Source organism: Vanellus vanellus, assembly GCF_965231255.1.
Source record: "Vanellus vanellus genome assembly, chromosome: 6".
NCBI classification, from domain to species: Eukaryota; Metazoa; Chordata; class Aves; order Charadriiformes; family Charadriidae; genus Vanellus; species Vanellus vanellus.
This window is the reverse complement of record NC_138911.1, coordinates 94,850-113,148: the sequence shown is the minus strand read 5'-3', so window position 1 is coordinate 113,148 and position 18,299 is coordinate 94,850. Positions and strand designations below refer to the sequence as shown.

The 18,299-nt window shown below is 49.9% G+C and overlaps 2 protein-coding genes across 2 annotated transcripts; one reads left to right on the top strand and one right to left on the bottom strand.

Annotated features, from left to right (window-relative positions):
- Positions 1 to 967: 967 nt before the first annotated feature.
- Positions 968 to 10,393, bottom strand: PSMD13 (proteasome 26S subunit, non-ATPase 13). Its single transcript, XM_082484904.1, has 13 exons — positions 10,214 to 10,393; positions 9,645 to 9,723; positions 8,740 to 8,774; positions 8,606 to 8,661; positions 8,183 to 8,226; positions 7,843 to 7,929; positions 6,959 to 7,130; positions 6,400 to 6,479; positions 6,193 to 6,318; positions 5,435 to 5,497; positions 4,436 to 4,516; positions 2,551 to 2,667; positions 968 to 1,791 (listed from the first exon to the last, which is right to left on the bottom strand). Exons 1-13 carry the CDS (start codon positions 10,306 to 10,308, stop codon positions 1,696 to 1,698), a joined length of 1,131 nt encoding a protein of 376 aa, XP_082341030.1. The 5' UTR covers positions 10,309 to 10,393; the 3' UTR covers positions 968 to 1,695.
- Positions 10,394 to 10,477: 84 nt separating this feature from the next.
- Positions 10,478 to 16,677, top strand: SIRT3 (sirtuin 3). The gene is made up of 8 exons (XM_082485849.1): positions 10,478 to 10,734; positions 11,077 to 11,200; positions 12,225 to 12,422; positions 12,784 to 13,016; positions 13,178 to 13,278; positions 13,490 to 13,651; positions 14,057 to 14,266; positions 15,783 to 16,677. The coding sequence occupies exons 1-8, from the start codon at positions 10,680 to 10,682 to the stop codon at positions 15,801 to 15,803; spliced, it is 1,104 nt and encodes a 367-aa protein (XP_082341975.1). The 5' UTR covers positions 10,478 to 10,679; the 3' UTR covers positions 15,804 to 16,677.
- Positions 16,678 to 18,299: the final 1,622 nt, after the last annotated feature.

Genomic DNA, 18,299 nt, shown 5'->3' with positions numbered 1-18,299 from the left:
GAGAGAACAACGTGGTCCAACACGCGCTCCAAGAGCTGAACGAACACGGGCAGAGCCAAACGACAAAAGTAGTGGGCTGGACGGGGCAGAGGCAGGCGTGCAGAACCCAACAGCCCCAAAGTGGGGAGATTCAGGCCAGAACCGGTTAGAGAGGCAGAAGGGTGGAAGGTGACCAGGGACAGGGTCTGAGAATTCAGCTTTTTTGGTGTTTTTAAAAAGCTCGGAGTCAAGACAGCAAACTAGAAAAAGCATGCAAAGTATAAAAATCCCAGTAGCACAGTTTGTTAGAGTGACACCAGAGAATGGAACTGGTAACCAGAGCTCCTGAATCACAGCAGTAATCAAACTGGCACTGCGACGCACAGACCGGCCACGGATACACCGGCAGCAGCATTTAAAATTCCACTTGCACCCCGAGGAATTTAGCCAGGTATATGAATGTGACTCTGCTCAATATAAAGCTTCTGTTATAAACTTTAATGTAGTTTGCTATTACTGCCTTATAATTAGGAGTATTACGCATCCAAATGGATACTTGGAGGTAGCCCTCAGCTCAGATCTACGTTTGTTTCAAATTCTCGATGTGCACTATCATCTTCCATCCCTATAAAGACGTCACAGCAGCAGTGGAGCAAAACACTCACACTACAGAAAGCTTTTAAAGTGGTAGTTGTGAAGAGGCAAAAGCAGAACAGAAATCTCAGGCCTTATTTAGGTGTTTTCCATCAGTAATCCTTACTTGACCTGAGAACAGGTGTCAGAAGCCCACAGCTTCCCACAAAAGAAAGGAACTTGACAATAAAGCACAACGTAAAGTAAACGGACACTAATCCCACTGGTGATGAACAGATTGTTTATGTCTGCGTTGTTGGCGGCCAGGGGGGTTTTGTAACACGAACTTGTAAGGAAGCGTATTTTTAAACGGACCAGAGGCTCAACTGCAAGTTACGAAGACAGCAAACAGAACTACAGAAAAGGGAAGGCAGAGAAGTTTATTCCAGCAATACTGCTGCACCTCACTTCAGCACAACGTGTTCGTAAAAGACAACCACCCCCAAAAGTATATAAAAACACATCCACTAAACGGTAATCCTGGAAAAAACCCTTTGATGGAGTAAACACTCCCGCTACTGCAGATGAGGAGGAGGGGTTGTGGAGGAAGAGGGCAAAAGGAGAAGCTGATTTCAGTAGTGCTGCCTTTGGGCGGCCGCCGGGGCAGGGGAGAGAGGCTGCCGGGAAGGGCACGTCCTCCTAAGGCCAACACCGCTGGGCGGTACCGCGCACCCGCCAGGCACCCCTCTAGCACGTTTTCACAAAGGAGCTTCTGCTACCCCCTTTCCCAGAAAACAGCCTCCGCTCCTCTAACATGCAACCAGCATCACATCCTCCCACAGAAGTGTGATAACAAGACTGATAAATCAACCACTGCGGAGCCTTTGCTCTCCTTTCACGAGAGCAGGATGGGAGCTCTCGTGGTCAGTGCCACTAATGTTAGCGCATAGGGAAATCTTGACTCCAAGCACCAAAGGGTTACACAGCAAAAGGCCACTTACTCCTCCGAACAAGCGTCAAAAAGCTGCTCTCCCCTCTGCCCACCCACCCCCCTTCAATATAATTCAGTACAGAGTCAGTGGTCTGAGTGCCGCCAGCGACAGCAGCAGTAGAAATTACTCTCCCGGGGTAGTGCAAGGTCCTCTATGTCAGGATGTCATGAGCTTGGTGCTCCACCAACATCTCCATGCTCCTCACATCTGTGCACCAGAACTCCAGGCGGTCTTTCATTCCTTTGATCTGCAAGGCAAGCCCACAAGAACTTTAACACCTCAATTACGGGAAATACCGATATTCACCTTTAAGGACAAACCCTTGAGATCCCAAGCAGCTTCTCAAAACCCCATACATCTAGAAAAGATGCTACTTAACATCTTTTACCATCAAAACGGCAACGTTTAAAGTTAAATTGCAATGCACAAAAGGAATTGTTTAATTGTTTGCAGCTAGCGTTCCATGTACTAAATTTTTTTTTTTTTTTTAAAAGATAAAGGCCCCCCCCATACAGTCTCCTAAAACGTTACAGAGATGAACTTGAGAAGCTTCACCTTTGTCACCGTGAACTTCTCATTTCTCAAGACAACTGTGCCACCTACAACCCAGGAACCTCAGGATTTTGTTTCACACATTTAGACTTGCAGCAGCCACACAATGTCTGCATCCTTCTGGAAAACAGTCATCGCACTTGTGGTTTATGATGGTTTCTGTGGCTTTCAGAGGGAATTGTCACTAAAATTCCGTTTTATCTCCTGACAGGTTTCTAACTACTTACGGCAGACCACAGACACAAAATGCACCATATACCCAAGGTGATAGCTAAAGGCGGCAATGTAAAAAGGAATGAGGAAGAGCTGATGTACCTCCTCATTCCCCGAGCAGCTTTGAGAAGCGCTAAGGAGACTAATTCTCAGACAGTGACCCTTCGCAGTTCTCATTTCAATTTCTAGGTCACCTCACACAAGAAAACAAGTCTGCCTTAATATTCAAGCTGGTTGTTACCTGTTGTAGATCCAACACACGTGGTTGTACCCATGTCATGTGCACCTTCTTATCGACTTCATCAATACTGCCCTTTACCAAGCCTACCGAGAGCGCCTTCATCACCAGCAGTTCGACCTAAAAATCAAAAATAACAATTCAAGGAAACAACTGAGAATCACCCAGTTTCCCCCGAGATGAATAAAACCTTGATATGACACTAGCTTGTGGAAGACTGTTTACTGCACACAACAAAACCAAGAGCAGCCGCAGCCTCTCTCACATCCATCCTCTTTTAGGTTATAACACTGCTTTGACACTCAACATCCAAATACGCAGGAGAGATTTCTCTTCCCCAAGAGCAGATTTCTTTTCTCCAAAATCCCAGGAAGGACAAGATAATTGGAAAAAAGTCAGCATGGATTTACCACGGGTAAGATATGCTCAACCAATACGATTGCCTTTTTAAGCTAAGTAACTTGCTCTGCGCTCAGAGTGCTGTGGGTGCCCTGTGCCTTTCTTTTAGCAAAGTGCTAAACAGGACCTTCTACCACATCCTTGTTGACAAGTTCATAAGCTACAGAACATGGTAAGCTACAGAACGCACAGCAAGACCACAAGGTGAATGGGAAGTCTGCTAGACTGCCGAGCTCAAACGGTAGCGGTTAGTGGCTTGAAGCTGAACAAGCAGCCGGTCCCAAGTAGCGTCCTCAGGGGTCGACACTGGGTCTGACACCACTTCATTACAGAATCATTGAATGGTTTAGGTTGGAAAGGACCTTGAAGATCATCGAGTTCCAACCCCCCTGCCATAGGCAGGGACACCTCTCACTATCTTCAAGCTGGCTGGATGACAATTTCACAGATGACACCAAACCAGCAGGGAGAGGCAGGTGTCCTGGAAATAAGAGCTACCACGAAGAGACCTCGATAGATTGGGCTAACACGAGCCACATGAAGCACAGTGAAGATATACACAGAGTCCTGCACCTGAGTCCAAACAATCCCAAGCAACAGCCCCGAGAGGGCTCTGCCTGCCCGCGGTACGCTCCAAATACACTCAGCAGAGTACACTCTGACGGAAAGGAGCAGAGTTGGAGGGGACAGCAAACTGCACGAGACCCAGGGGTGCGTCCCTCTAGCAACAAAGGGCAACTGCGTCCTGGTCTGCACCGACAAGAACACAGCCGGCAGGTCAAGGGATGCGGTCACTCCACTCAGCGCTTGTTATACCTGCACCACCCCGCCCAGTTTTGCATCACCCCTTTTCAGCTTAAGGGGGGCACTGCAAAACTGGAGGGAGTCTAGCGAAGGGCCACCAAGATCAGGAGGCCGAGAACTTGGCATTACAATGAAATTGTCTTTGTTCAGCCTAGATCAGTGGCAGCTCGGGGACACCTCATCACAGCCTTCCCGTACCTAAAAGGCAGTAACACAGAAGAGAAGAGGTACCGTTTTCAGAAGGATAAACAGTGAAAGGACAAGAGACCACAGGCAGGATTTGCTTTAGGAGGGATTCCATCTGGATAACAGAAGAAAATTCTTCACCGTGAGAAAAATTAAACATCAGTGACATTTCCCCTCGCTGGAAACGCTCACGACAGCTTGGCTGGGGCCTGCATAACCTAACCCAAAGGCCTGCTTTCAAGAGCAGGTGGGAACAGATTACTGACAGAGCCCTCTTCCAACTTCAGACTATGACTAAAAATCTTCAAAAATGCATTTAGCAAGAAGCAGGAGCACCAAGCAGTTAACTCCTTCTGAAAAAAGGAAAAAAGTTCTCCAAACGCACAACAACAGGGGAGAACGTTTCCACTGAGCACTCAGCTATGGGAGTAGGTCTATCCAGACACTTTTAGGTCTTCAGAACTTAGACTTTAATGAGTTTGTCTAAACTGGAACTCACCTCATTCACAGTGACTTTGGCACTCTTAGCAATCTCTTCAAAAGTGAGCTGTCTGTGATTGGCCGGTCGGGTGAAAGTCATCTGAATTCCAGTAAACAGAACAAAAAAAAATAAATCCCACACAGTTGGGTTTTCTTCCAACAGTGCACACAGCGTCCCTCACACTGCCCTGCTGAGCTCTCAAGCTGCAGTAGCAGCTGCGTTTTTCATATTTAATCAAAATACTTCACAGAAAAATGCATTTACATCAGCAGAAAGGAGCAGCGCCCCTCCCTGCTCCACACACACCTTGCTGCTCCCAGCAGCAGATTTCCTAGGCAACAGCATAATCTCCAAATAAAGCAGATCAATCTGTGTTGAAACGCCTCAGTGCATATCAAATCCCCGAGAACACAGTACCTACAGGTGGTAAAACTCGTTCACAGTAAAACACTAAAAGTGGAATATACATACGCATTAACATAGACACATATTGGTATGCGGGTGCGTATAAACATAAATGTGAATTATCTGGGGCATAATGTATGTTTTTGAAAAAGATCCAGAGTCAAGGAGGTTTATACAGCAGTGTTATTTGGTAACGACAGAGCCAAAGCCTTCAAGTGACAGGAAAGGAACATTTAAACATTTAGGGTTACCTATCAGGGAAAGGATTTGCAGTCCTTAGGAAGTTAAGATTTTAACTTTTGTTGTACTACAGAGTCATCATTTCAGAAACCCTCCTCAAGAGACAAAGCTTGCTCTTTTGTCCCCACCCCCATACCCTGCCTGGAAGAGCACACCTCAAATTGCAAACAAGTACTAGCAGCACTTGCCTTTTGGCACCCCCTAGAGGAAAAATTTGCAGCCAACCATTTATACCCGCGAGTTTCTGCTAGAGGAGCGAAGCAACGCACGCAGCAGAAAAGAGAATATTTAACAGCGCTACCCCCACCAAGAGGTGGTTGGGGCAGCCCCTTTCCATTTCCCACACCTAACACATCACAGTTCTCGGCTCACCTCCATAAGACATAACAGCTGAATCTTCTGCAGCAGAAGTGCTTCATTTGCAGCCAGATCGGGCTGCAAGAGGAAAAAACAGGACACCTAAGTTCATTATTACTTCCCCCCCAGGGGAGAAGAGCATAACAGCATGCTACGCACAGCAGTAAGCCACACGGGGACCCGCCGCCCTCATTTAGCCATTACAACCCACCCACTACCTGGTACTGGTTCCATAGAACGAGTCATAAGAACTGCACAATTACATGCAGCGCTCCACAAGACAGACAACCTTTTACCAAACGCCACAGCCTCGCACAAGCAGACGTACAAATTGACCTGTAAATTACTGCTATGTCAATAATTTCTGGTATAGCCAGTGTAGTTAATATCCAACACCACCGTTTTCTCAAACTTCTCAGAACACGAGGGAAAACCACTATTTCACATCGGAAGCTGTTTAATACTGTGAGTGAATGGTATTATGGAAATTAAATCAGAGATTATCTTCCTGTGCAGGACTGTATCACGTTTTCATTTGCTTTCCCTTTGGATCAGAAGAGATTTCTCTTTACTTCTTTTAATCAACCAGACAGAGGGAAGCCAAAATAAAACTAATGATGCACAGGAAGGTGAAAGAAACATTGCTCCGCTACGATTAAAATGAAAGCAACGCACCAGAGTCAGGAATTCTTAAGGTAAAGGTCCACAGAACCTAAGTGTCCTCCGGAAACGTTGAAGTAGGCCTTAAGCAACACAGCAATTCGTTCACTCACCTGCTGACCCCACGCCGACTTCAAAGCCTGAAATGTCTCTACATTACCACTGTTGAAGGCATAAAGCGTGTCAATCAGCCACTGCCGATCAGTGTTTCTCAGGGACTCCAGAACAGGGTGCATGAGCTGCAGAAACCAGGCAGGACAGTGTTAATAGGGTAAAATAAATTCCTGATACTTGAGTGAAGCAATGCCGCATCAACTTACCAGCTCCCCAAAGTTATAAACGCCTTCTCCCAAGAGCCCTGCCAGTCCCAGGGTAAAGGCTCTCTCCTGCTGCTCTGACACTGGAGGGGGAAAAAAAACACACACACAACCAAAAAAACCCAAATCAACAAAAACTGTTTGGATGAAGCAGCAGTCTAAGCTCCATCGACCCCTCCCTCACCCTCCTCTCTGTGCCTGTATTAAATCATCCTCAGCCCTCCTTCTTATCTTCCCCCACACCTGAAATTGAGAAGCCTGCAGTAACCACAGCAGTATCACAAAAAGGCCACTTTTTGAATCTATATTGAAACTTTTGGGGAACTAGAACAAACTACCCCTTCAGGTGGGAGCAATTCCCCCCCTCCCATCACCTCAACACAGCTTAGGAGCAGAATCCTCCTTGTGGGCTCCTCCTTTCTAGCTACATCCTGGCCCAGCTACGGCAGATTCAAAGTGACATTGAGAAAACCTGTTCCCTGCCAGCGCATTTATTCAGATCGAAGTGATAAAACAGAGAATGAAAACTGTGACTTTCTACTCTTGGCAAGGGAGGAGTTACCCGGCAGATCTTTAACATCGATGCAACCCAGAAACCGCAGAGCATCCTTGTAGTAAGAGGCATGGTTCCCAATCGTCTGGTAGTACTTGCTGGAGAGGTCATAGAAGCGGCTGTGAACTGAAGTCACCCCAGGCAGGTTGTTCAGCATTTCCTCAACCTCCTCAATGGTCTCCTAGAGGAGGGTGAAAATCTGTTTGTTACAGGTGAAGGTACAGCTCCTACACCCCTGTGCGCCCAGCCTTGCAGTTCACCCTGTAAGGGTTACAGCATTCTTGTGTGGTCCACAAGTAACATCCACTCGGCAGTAAAGCTGATGAGACCACAAAGCCACTACCACAGCATTAAAAATAAAGCAATGGCATTCTCCCTTTACATAGTAATCAGATTAAAAAAAAAAAAAAAAAAAACACAAACCCCCCAAAACCAACCCTGTGGCTATACTTATATACATACACACCTTTTATACATGCTTATACCCACCAAACTTTGTACTTGCTCTAAGAGACACAAAGCCGCACCGCATGGAAAAAAAAAACAAACACCCTCATCTTAGGTTTAAGACATGGTTCTAAAAAAGCCAAGAGATGAAATAAACAACACGCTTAACACAGGAAGTGATACGCCAATTCAGTCACCGTTAGCGCTCGCCAACAAGCAGCACATACGCTGTTGAATTCGTGAGGCCTTCTAAGCTCTGCACTGGAATATATCAAGATATCTTTACCCTCTCTCCTGAGCTGTGCACAGGAACAGCTGCAGCGATCCGCTGCAAGCCACCCATAAGCAACAACACCTCAAAGGCTATATATGCATCAGAATCTTACTGAAACTTCAGAGATTTGGCCGTAAGTACTATACACGTGCTATTCAAGTCACACGCTCACCTTGGTAACCTGCAGGTCTCCAATGTTCAGCTTGAGCGCCCCAATGGCTGTTTTACACAAGATGACAGCTTCATCACTGCTTTTTACCTGCAGTTACACAAAGATACACGTTCAGAGATTGCTACCCTTGCAGCCTTGAAACCTAGACTGTGTTGGTTGCATTTCATTTGTTACCATGTTCCCGCATTAAAATACAGAGTTGTTCACTGAGAAAAGGAGTAGGTATTCTCCCGCACAGGTTTCAACATACACATATCTGCCTCTTCAGCTACACCATATATGCTCATATGCAAAACGATTCCTACAGGTGGACTACCAGAGAGAGCAGTTTCAAAAATACCTTTTCTCGAGTCTTTTCCAGAAAAGTAAGGGCCACATTGGGATCTGAAGTAGAGGGGAAAAAAAAAAAAAGCAGCTATATCAGGAATTCCCATGGAACTAAAATCTCAACCTAGAAATATATCCTTCTACTGGATTCACAAAGACCGGAATATATTTTTTCTTTAGTGTACTGCTCAACCTTCAAAAGGTGCTACCATCGTAGGCCGGGCTTTCTGCTCATCAGCCATTTCTCTAGCAGAGCAGCGGACTTGCTACTCTATGCAGCAGCAATTATAAGCTTTTTGAGTCAGTGCTTTCCCGTTTCAATACACCAGAAAGATAACAGCTTAACATTGAAGATTTAGCTGTTACTATTAACTAGTCAAATTTCATAGGCATCAGTTGTTTAAAAATACAGTAAGTAACAGGTAAGGACACTTACCTGTCATCTGTCTGACTACATGGAGAATGATCTCTACCAGGGACAAGGGGTTCACCCTAGAACAAAAAGCTCATGGTCAGAACAGTCTCAATCAACAGCAGGTTACCTAAAAACTTCCAGCCAACCAAACTCACCTGTGTTCAAACTCACTGATGAAGTTCTCATACAGCTGTAGGCACAAAGATATCAACAGTCAGGGCAAAGGGATATTTCATTTCATCTATAACACTCACTTTTCACTGTATTCCAATTCATTCTTCCAACAGTGGTGGGCATCTAGTACAGAAATGTCTACACTGTACAGAATCCAAGAGCCCAAAATTGCTCATTTCAGACAATTCTATCTCTGCAGTCTCCTTCCAACTGCAAGGAGTGATTCAAGAAACTCACAAGCTAGCAGGCACTACAGCACAACACCTCTCTGCTACAGGCTGGCCTGGTGCGTGTCTTCAGTTGTCGCTGTACAATAAGCACAGGCCTAAAGTATATTTCCAGTATCTCCTTGCAGACATTTGGAAAAGAGACTGTCTCTAGAAACCCACGGCACTTTATCATGGAAATAACTACTCCTCAGAAACTGAATGTTAACCTAAAAACACAAAGGAGAGCGAAACTACATGATTACTTGTAGAATACATACAGTTATCTTCATAAGTGGAAGAACCTCCCAGACAGTGGGTGAAACACCCCACCGAATACTCTGAAGTATGTGTAAACACCTGACAATCCTACACTTGCAGTTGTAAATCCCCTGTTACAAAAGGGAAAGAAAAAGGCTTCCCCTTCCCCCCCCCCAAAAAAAAAGTGAATGAAATTAATGAATCATTTTGAAGCTTCTAAAATTGACACACTTAATTTTCACAGAATTTTCATACTGCACACTCACATCTAGCTCATACGCCCCAGAAAGCTGAATTTACCTAGTTTAATAACTCTCCAGAGACAAGTCACAGGCTGTTTATTTTTCGCTAGTACAAAAATACCACCACTTCTTTTGCTACGGAAAGATAAAACCCCTGGGAACAATCAAGCACTTCACCTTGATGAGTCCATCTCCTTGGGCAAAGCAAGGATCCTGAACAAAGTCCAACACTTGCAGAGTCAGCTGGTGCCAGAGTCTTAAGAAACAAGAAGGTCACTCGGTGAGTTCACGCTTGAGACCAACTCCCCACCTCGTGCCATGTCCCGTTCGTGACACTCAAAGCCTGCTGAGCCCGCCCGTCTCCGCGGCTGCTGTGACTAATGACAAATCAGACACGAACACCGGTGGCAGAGACCCCCCCCTCGGCACTAACGTGAAATAGCGCCAAGGAGAATCTTCCACAGTTACGTACGCGCCGGTTAAACGACTACCGAGCGACGAGCAGGACGCGGGGAGCAGCCCACTCCCGCCCCGGGAGGGCTCCTCAGCGCGGCGCCCCGGGAGGCTCGCGGAGCCCCGCTCGCCGCGGGACAGGCCAGGACAGCAGAGCGCCGGCCCGGGGTAGGCGTGCGGAGGGCCGCAGCCCCACACCAACGCCGCAGGACACCCGGCAGAGCCGGGCCGGGCCCGCCGCCCCTCCCCGGAGCAGGTGTTACCACAGCAGGGCCCCCCCGCCCCCAACTCACTTCTTGTTGTAGAGCTCCTCCAGGCGGTGCCAGACGGCGGCCTGTCCCGGCCCCGAGCTCTGGCTCTGCTGCAGGAAGCCCGGCACGTCCTTCATGGCGGCGGCGGGAGGGACGGAGGGAGAGAGGAGGCAGCGACGCCGACACCCGGTCGCCCCCGCGCTCGCCGCTGCCGGAAATGCACACTCACTTCCGGCGCCGCGCGGGGCACGCTGGGTACCGTAAGGCCCCGCGGCCACCGCCCCCCCCCCGCCGCAGTCATGGCAACGTCTTGCCCGCGACCTTCCCCCTCCCTCCCCAATCAAACACCCCCAAAATCCCCGAAACGACCCCAAACCGAGGAGGTGGGGAGAGGGGTGAGGCCGGGTCGCTGCCAAGAGAGGCGGCCGGGAATACGGGCGCGTCTACTCGGGGCACTGCGGTAGCGCCGCGACGGGTGCCTGCGGGGAGCGCGGCCGCTGCCCAGGCCATGGAGCGGGGGGCACGGCGCGGCGCGGCGGCGGGCGGCGGGCTGCTGGCGGCGGGTGAGGCCCGGTGGGCTGGGCGAGGGGGGTTGGGTGTGGGGAAGGGGACTGAGGGGCAGGAGCGGGCCCTGAGGGGGGCTGAGGGGCAGGATCGGGCCCTGAAGTGGGGCTGAGGGGCAGGAGCGGGCCCTGAGGGGGACTGAGGGGCAGGAGCGGGCCCTGAGGGGGGGGCTGAGGGGCAGGAGCGGGCCCTGAGGGGGGCGCTGAGGGGCAGGTGTGGGCCCTAAGAGGGGCTGAGGGGCAGGAGCAGGCCCTGAGGGGGAAGACACCACCATCAGCCAGGCGTTGCTGCTCTCCGGTTCTCCCTCAACACCCGTTCACCGGCTCTGTGCTCTCTTGCAGCGTGGAGGAGCCTGTGGGAGCGCGGCCACAGGGATGGCAGCAGCAGCGGTGGCCCGGCAGGCCTGGCCCGGCTCTCCCTTTGCTCTGGGGATGGCAAAGGGGCGGCCGGCTCCGGAGCATGGAGGTAGGGCGGTCTGGCTTGGCGTGCCTGTCGCCTCATGCTGGTGCCTGATGCCCACCAGGCCTCAGCACCGGGATGCCGAAGGGAAGGAATCGGTACTGTTACGATGAAAGCATGGGATAGAGGACGTCACCTCTCCCATCTAAATAGACACATGGGTCACCATCTCTGTAAGCCAGAGCTGACCTGGGAGCTCGAAGAGTAGAGAGATTTACCAGAGAAACATTAGCGTTTGCCGATTGTGAATTTAGCTCCCCAGGAACCTGGTCTCACAAGGCAGAGTCATGTCCTTGCAAAGACAGCATCGACCACGCTGGGGCCACAGTCGACTCTTGCAGCTCGGTAATTGCTATTTGTGGATTGCTAAAGTCCAGCAGCTCTCTCTTGGCTCTTCACGTTCCCACGCCTTCTCTGGACTGCTCATAATGTCCTGCACTAGCAAGCACTAATTGTCTGGGGAGCAGCTGTTCCTTGAGATGATAATGACTGTTCTCATCCCCATCTGTACGTAGTGTTGACCTGTGATTCCTTTAGGCCTTTGCCATTTACATGTGGAGCTCTCTCAAGGCAGACCCTTTGGGGGAAAATAGAGAAATGAAAATGTCTGTGCTAACCTGGGCAGCGTTGTCTGAGGGTGACCGCATCACCCTGTTAGAAACTTCTTGAAACTCAGAACATAGAGAAAGTCTTCCACATCCCAAGATCAGTGTAAATCGACCATGAGACTCATGAGTCCCAGTGCCACTGTTCCCACAGCCCTATGTCCCACCCCTATGTCCACCCCCTGTCGAAAAAACACCCCTCTTATATGGGTACCAGTGACTTGGTATTTTTAGATCTGTGTAAGAAAGCACAATGGAAATTAGACTAACGGTTAAGCTTTCTCCTTGCTAAGTACTAGCTCACAGTCCTGCTGCTTGAAGACCTGTCTGCAAAATTCCTGGGGCAGTTTTCTCCTCCTGAGCAGTTTTCTGCTGAAGTCGCTGTCAGTACACTACCTGCTGTGCTTTCTGTCTGTTCTGAGCAGGAGCCAAGGGAGCAGACCCTTCTCTTTGTCTGCTGCTGCCAGAGCCATTTTAGGAATGGGCAGATGGGGAGATGATGGTGGGAAGCAGAAACTCACCCTGCAGGATGTGGCAGAGCGAATTCAGAAGAAGGAGTGTCACCGGGTGGTGGTGATGGCTGGTGCTGGGATTAGCACCCCCAGCGGCATCCCGGATTTTAGGTAATACCTCCACCCTTTCATTTGTCCTTTTTCAGTGCTGAGAGGGCAAAGATCTTCAGTTTAGATAAAGCTGGTGCCTGCTCCTCCTCTTGCCCCTCCATTCCGTTTGTCTGTCCTCCAACTGGGGCACACCTCTGCAGCCGGGAGAAGGTGGGGTGGCAGTGGAGCAGGGACATGAGATGGGTTCTCCTTCTGTGCAAAGGTAGTTTCAGCCACTCTCTTGACACGCAATGGACAGCACAAAGCGTGCAGAGAGAACCCAAGGATCTGGCCGTCTGCTCTACCACGTCTTGGTCTGGCGCTGTGGTGGGTGGCATCTCTTCCTGCATTCTGACTGCCAGCCTCTCTCCTCTCTTTGCAGGTCCCCGGGGAGCGGCCTCTACAGTAACCTTGAGCAGTACAACATCCCGTACCCAGAAGCCATCTTTGAACTGATGTATTTCTTTGTCAACCCTAAGCCCTTTTTCACTTTGGCCAAGGAGCTGTACCCTGGCAACTACAGACCCAACTACGCCCACTATTTCCTGAGGCTCCTGCACGACAAGGGGCTCCTCCTGCGCCTCTATACCCAGAACATTGACGGGCTGGAGAGAGGTGAGTGTTCTCTTCCCCCTATCTCAGCCGCAGAGCATCCGGAAAAGATGAGGGTGAGAAGCTGAATAGGAGGCAGGGCTGAGGAAATGCCCAGTGAACGTGGAGCTTCTAGTTTGGTCACCTCATGCTGAGCTGTTCCTCTCCCACACACTGTGTTCCAGTTGCTGGGATCCCTCCTGACAGACTGGTGGAAGCCCACGGCACCTTTGCCACTGCCACTTGTACGGTCTGTCGAAGTAAGTTCCCAGGAGAGGACTTCAGGGTGAGTGGCTGCAGCTGGGCATTGACACATAAATTAATGCAAGAAGAACCTGTCTGCAGGCCTGTTATTTTGCCCTCAGGGCCAAGAGTTTTTATTGGAGGGGACCAGACTTGGGGCAGGATGTTGCTGTGAGGATGTGTTGTGGTTCTGACCCTGTTTGTGCAGGTGTGTGCTCTCCTGTAACGAGTGGTGTTGGGTGCTCTTGCTTCAGGGGGACGTCATGGCAGACAAGGTCCCTCACTGTCCTGTCTGCACTGGAGTCGTCAAGCCTGACATTGTGTTCTTTGGTGAGGAGCTCCCGCAGCGCTTCTTCCTGCACATGACAGACTTCCCCATGGCAGACCTGCTTTTTGTCATCGGAACGTCCCTGGAGGTCTGGGACTAAGGGAAATCCCTGCTCACAAGGAGAAAAAGGCACACAGAAAACGGGGCCTGAGGGGAGAGAGGGTTTAGAGGAGAAGGCGAGACACTGGGTTAACGAGGTAAAATTTGAGGTGGCAGGGTAAGAAATAGGGTGCACGTACTCTGAGACCCTCTGAAAACCTTGTGTGCTCCTGGTAAAGGTGGGCACCTGGAGAGTAAGCGGCGAGTTTTGCAACTACCCGAGAAAAGGCCACCAGATAACTGGTGACATCCATAACCTGTTCCAAGCTGGGGTAGCTTAGCCCATGGTGGGAGGACTGTTAAACACAGCAGTTACAAGCTTAGTGTGAAGTGAATTCGTGCCCATCAGTGTGGTGACCATCTCTCTCCCCCCCTTTGGGCTGTCTTCCTTTAGGTGGAGCCCTTTGCCAGCCTGGCAGGAGCCGTCCGCAGCTCTGTTCCCCGCGTCCTGATCAATCGAGATCTCGTGGGACCCTTCGCCTGGCAGCAACGCTACAACGACGTAGCCCAGCTGGGGGATGTCATCAGTGGGGTCGAGAAGCTGGTGGAGCTGCTGGACTGGAATGAAGAGATGCAAACGCTAATTCAGAAGGAAAAAGAAAAGGTGGGAAGGGGCTCAGAGCCCTGTCTACCTCCCGCAGCCTCCTTGTTCCTTGTGCTGGAGTTATTCTGGGGGGAGCGGGTTTGTGCTTGCTGGGGTTGGACTTGCACCACAGATAGTGCCACGCTTGCAGTCCGCATTCAGAGAAAAGGACCACAGAAAAGTACAAAAAGGTTAAAAAAGCCCCACAAACCCAACCCTCAGCACTGTTTCACTGTGAAGGTGCAACAGAGCAGAGCGGTGTGTTGCTGAATGTTTCAGTGGTACAGAAAGGGAGGATGTGGATCTGCCAACCTCAGATGAAATGGAAGAATATGGAAAAGGTCAGGCTTTGAGTTGAATGAGAGCACTTTAGGGTTTCTTCAAGCAGCCACTAATGCAATTGCTGAAAAAGCGTTCTGTTGATTTAATCTGTTTTTTTGATTTGTTCCCAAACACACTGAAAAAGCCCTATAGGTAAAGGTACAGTTTCCTGGAGCACGCAGCAGGGCACGCTCTCAGGGGCTGGAGCTGCTGCTCAGGCCTTGGTTTTTTCACTGCTTTTTCACTGGTGGAGAGGCCAAGCCTGCGATGCTGTTAGTGGCAGGTTAATATGAATAATTGCTGAACTCAACCAAGGCATCCAGCCAAGCATTGTCTTAGTGGAGCTTTCCTCTTTGTGTACATGCGCTTAATGGCTCTGGTTTCATTTCCAGTGGTTTCTCCTGGTCATTGTGAGAAATAAGTAATAGTAGTAACGAAAGGGAGGCTCTAATTGCGCTGTGTCTGAGACCCAACAAGGTGCTGCAGTGGCCACAGAGGAACAGCAAGCAGGAGGGAAGGCACTTGCTCCACCTGACAGTGGTGAATTGCTAACGACAAACTTGCCTTTTCCTCCGCTGATCATGTATTTCTCTGTGCCATCTCACATCTGTAATCCTGAGATCTTCAGAAGTGAGAAAGTGTAGGAGAGCAAGTTAATTACTTTGTTTAGCGCAAACATTAGTTATTACATTACTTTAGACCAGCTGGGAAGATTTTTTTCACATATGGCAAACCCTTTTTAATTTAAGCAGAAGTTATAACTTGTGGGCTGGGCCAAGCCTTCCGCTCGTGCAGCTGGACACAGCTCCGCCGCCTGCAGCAGGGCTCCGCCAGCTCCCCATAGTAAGAAGCCAGTTGTATTTAACAGATACACTGTCCATACATGACTTCTTTGACCCAAAAGAAAATCTGGCCTCAAGATTCCAGTTTCATTGAAGTTGTTTCATGAGATTAGGGGGCAGGAATGACTAGGAGTTATTAGTCTTTTGGCCAGGTTTTTGATTTTTCAGTACAAGCCATTTTGCATTTGTGCAAGATCAGCCAGCCCTTGGTTTAATGCGTGTGCTGCTCCAAATCACTGACGGATAAAGCTGATGCAAATGTGGTAAAGTGTGAAAAACAAACTCCCCCCTTGCTCTGGGATTTTGGTGCTCGGAAGCAGCGCTGGCAGGTTTAAAGCACCTTAGCAAACACTGTGTGGTCTTTCTATTTTTAGCTGGATGCAAAAGACAAATAGGACAGCTGGCTCCCTGCTGCTGGAGCGCGATGTTCACCTTGAAAAGGAGATGTTGTCGTGCCCAGCACAGGCAGAGGAAGAGGCGATGGCAGAGAGCTGTAGAAGCAGCGGTGGGGCTCTGCAGCAGCAGATCCGCACAGGCAGGGATGCTTGCGGCTCAATCCAGCCAGCCTGGACACGGCGCAGAGGAGCCCTCACCCGCAACGGAAGGGAAGTCCAAATGCTGAGCTGCAAACCGGTTCTGCACATGACGGCTTTCCAACCTGAGACTTCAGAACAGTTGATGCACCCACCAAGCACTGTTCCCTCCTTGTCTCTCCTCATTTTGTCACCCACTAGGAGGGATGTTCCTCTTCCACGGCACTGGCTGTCACCCCATCAGCACACTATTTGACTACATCCAGCCACAAGAGCTTCACCAGGAAGTGGCCAGGAGCCCGTGGGCTCATGCCAGCGTGTCGGAGGAGCTGTGCGTCTGCAGCTTGCCGTTTGGCTCTCCCTCCTCAGCCATCCAGCCGCGAAGACCCTCGGAGCACCCAGTGTGCAAGGAGCAGGAGCTGAAAATGCCAGGACAGTCAGGCCTGAGGCAGGACAATCTGGAGGGAGTTTTCCAGCTCCCCGCACCAGCCTGAGCATCTACCAGTTCCCTTCACAGCTCCTCCTCAGACGCTCTTCTCTCAGCCATCATCTTTCAGCTGCTGCAGACTTATAGTGTTTATTCTCCAGATAAAAATCGCTGCTGATCAGGGGAAAAAATGCTGTTATGGGGGGAACTGTCCCCATGCCTGTTCAGGAACGCCAGCCCAGGCTGCTGGAGGAGTTCTGAAGTGGTGTAGTGTTAATTATTAAATAATTAAGAGTTCTAATACTTTTACCAATGTCACCTGAGGGTTTTTCTGTAAACTTACTTTCCTAGTGTTCAAACACATTCTGTCCCCGCCACCACCACTCCTTTCACCTGCCTTTTTTTTTTTAATTATTCTTTTTAGCCTTACTCAAGTGCCTTTCCTCCCTGTAAGCGCTGTCCCAGGGAGAGGCAGTATCCGTCAGAGCACTGCAGTGATGTCCTGCTCTTTCCCAGACCTGCCCTCGCAGATGTACTTTGCATATCACAGGTGTAGCAGAGCCTCTTCCCTGCAACAGGCCATGAATTTCATCAGCCCGGCACGCAAATTCAGCTGTGGGGACTGAAGTCACACCTGGGTGGCCCTGCCGGACCCATCTGTTTATCACAGCAACTGTTCCAGAGGCAATCCCAGAGCAGCACCGGCTCTAACCAGGCACAACATGCAAAGCGTTTGTGCCACCGTTGCGTTATGGTTAACGCTGAAGCGCAGAGAATCCAAGCATTTGAGCACACAGCTATGTCTTACAAACACAACACTGTTCCCAACTTCTGTGCCTAAAAGCTCCTCCCAGGGCAAAGCCAGAGCCTCCAAACACTGCTTTATGGCTGGCTGCTGATATAGTTAGAAGTGTTTGGACCTAATATTTGTCCGCTATAAATCAGACGAGCCCTAGGGAGCCCACAGAAGCCTGGCACACCTACTGCCAACCCTACAGGGACTGAGCTCGGTGCTTGGCGCCCTCACTGCTTCCTCCAGGAATGGTTCAAACACATTCCCGTTCAGACGAAGCTGCGTGCTGTTCCTCACGGCCGGGGCTGGCCCGGCGGCTGTGTCTGAATGCACAGCCTCAGGAGAAGCGGGGGGGTCCTGTTCTCACTTCGCAGAGCACCAGAAGCCTCGTGGTACATTGCTTCACACTGAAAACAGTGGCCACGTGTTGTTTTTAAACCGCCCCCTGATTATAAACTCTTACTCCAGAACTGCCCTGCGCCCAGTTCAGCCCCTGCACCGGCGCTTTTCCAGGCAGGGCCCCTCAGTCCCAACTCAGGGTTTTAAGCACAATAGAAAAATTAAGACTACAACAATATCAGAAGCATTGCACTAAAAATACACTCCCCACTTTCCCTTTTGCATGGAAAGCTTCAGAGAGCTTTAACAGCTGGAAAGAGATCAGAGGTCTGCATCTTCACACAGGTTTGTGGGGGGTTTTTGCTACTTAGTTAAAAAAAAAAAAAAAGACATGCAGTTGGCCTAAAAACTCCAGCTGCAGTACACTGGAGCTATTCTCATGACAGCCATCCATCAATCCGAGTGGGTCAATTCTAAATAAATACTGTGTACCCCTGGGAGAGCCTGGAACTTTAATCATAGCTACTAAAAAAATTCTTAATCGCTGAAGAACTAAACTAAACAAAGCATACCTTCAGCTTTTCACATCATAGAGACCGTCTTCAGAACACAACCAACAACTCCTAAAACCAGACAGGCAGGAACAACTCGCAACCCCTCCACTTGCTTCCCCGCGGCCAGATTTCCTGGGTGTCGGATGCGGTGCCCCAGTGCAGAGCCCGGCCAGCCCGTCCTCCTCCCCACCGCAGCCCCAGCCCCGACACGCTCCATGCCTTGCCAGGAGTCGGAAATCTCAGCA

What these genes read in the sequence shown, in the direction of transcription:
- PSMD13 (XM_082484904.1), bottom strand. Translation starts at nt 10,308, where the DNA reads ATGAAGGACGTGCCGGGCTTCCTGCAGCAGAGCCAGAGCTCGGGGCCG. An exon ending in CGATGTTAAAGATCTGCCGG is followed by an intron (nt 6,480 to 6,958) that starts GTAACTCCTCCC and finishes TTCCCCCTCCAG; the next exon opens with TGTCAGAGCAGCAGGAGAGA. An exon ending in TTTATAACTTTGGGGAGCTG is followed by an intron (nt 6,319 to 6,399) that starts GTAAGTTGATGC and finishes TGGTTTCTGCAG; the next exon opens with CTCATGCACCCTGTTCTGGA.
- SIRT3 (XM_082485849.1), top strand. Translation starts at nt 10,680, where the DNA reads ATGGAGCGGGGGGCACGGCGCGGCGCGGCGGCGGGCGGCGGGCTGCTG. An exon ending in GCCGGCTCCGGAGCATGGAG is followed by an intron (nt 11,201 to 12,224) that starts GTAGGGCGGTCT and finishes TGTTCTGAGCAG; the next exon opens with GAGCCAAGGGAGCAGACCCT. An exon ending in TCATCGGAACGTCCCTGGAG is followed by an intron (nt 13,652 to 14,056) that starts GTCTGGGACTAA and finishes GTCTTCCTTTAG; the next exon opens with GTGGAGCCCTTTGCCAGCCT.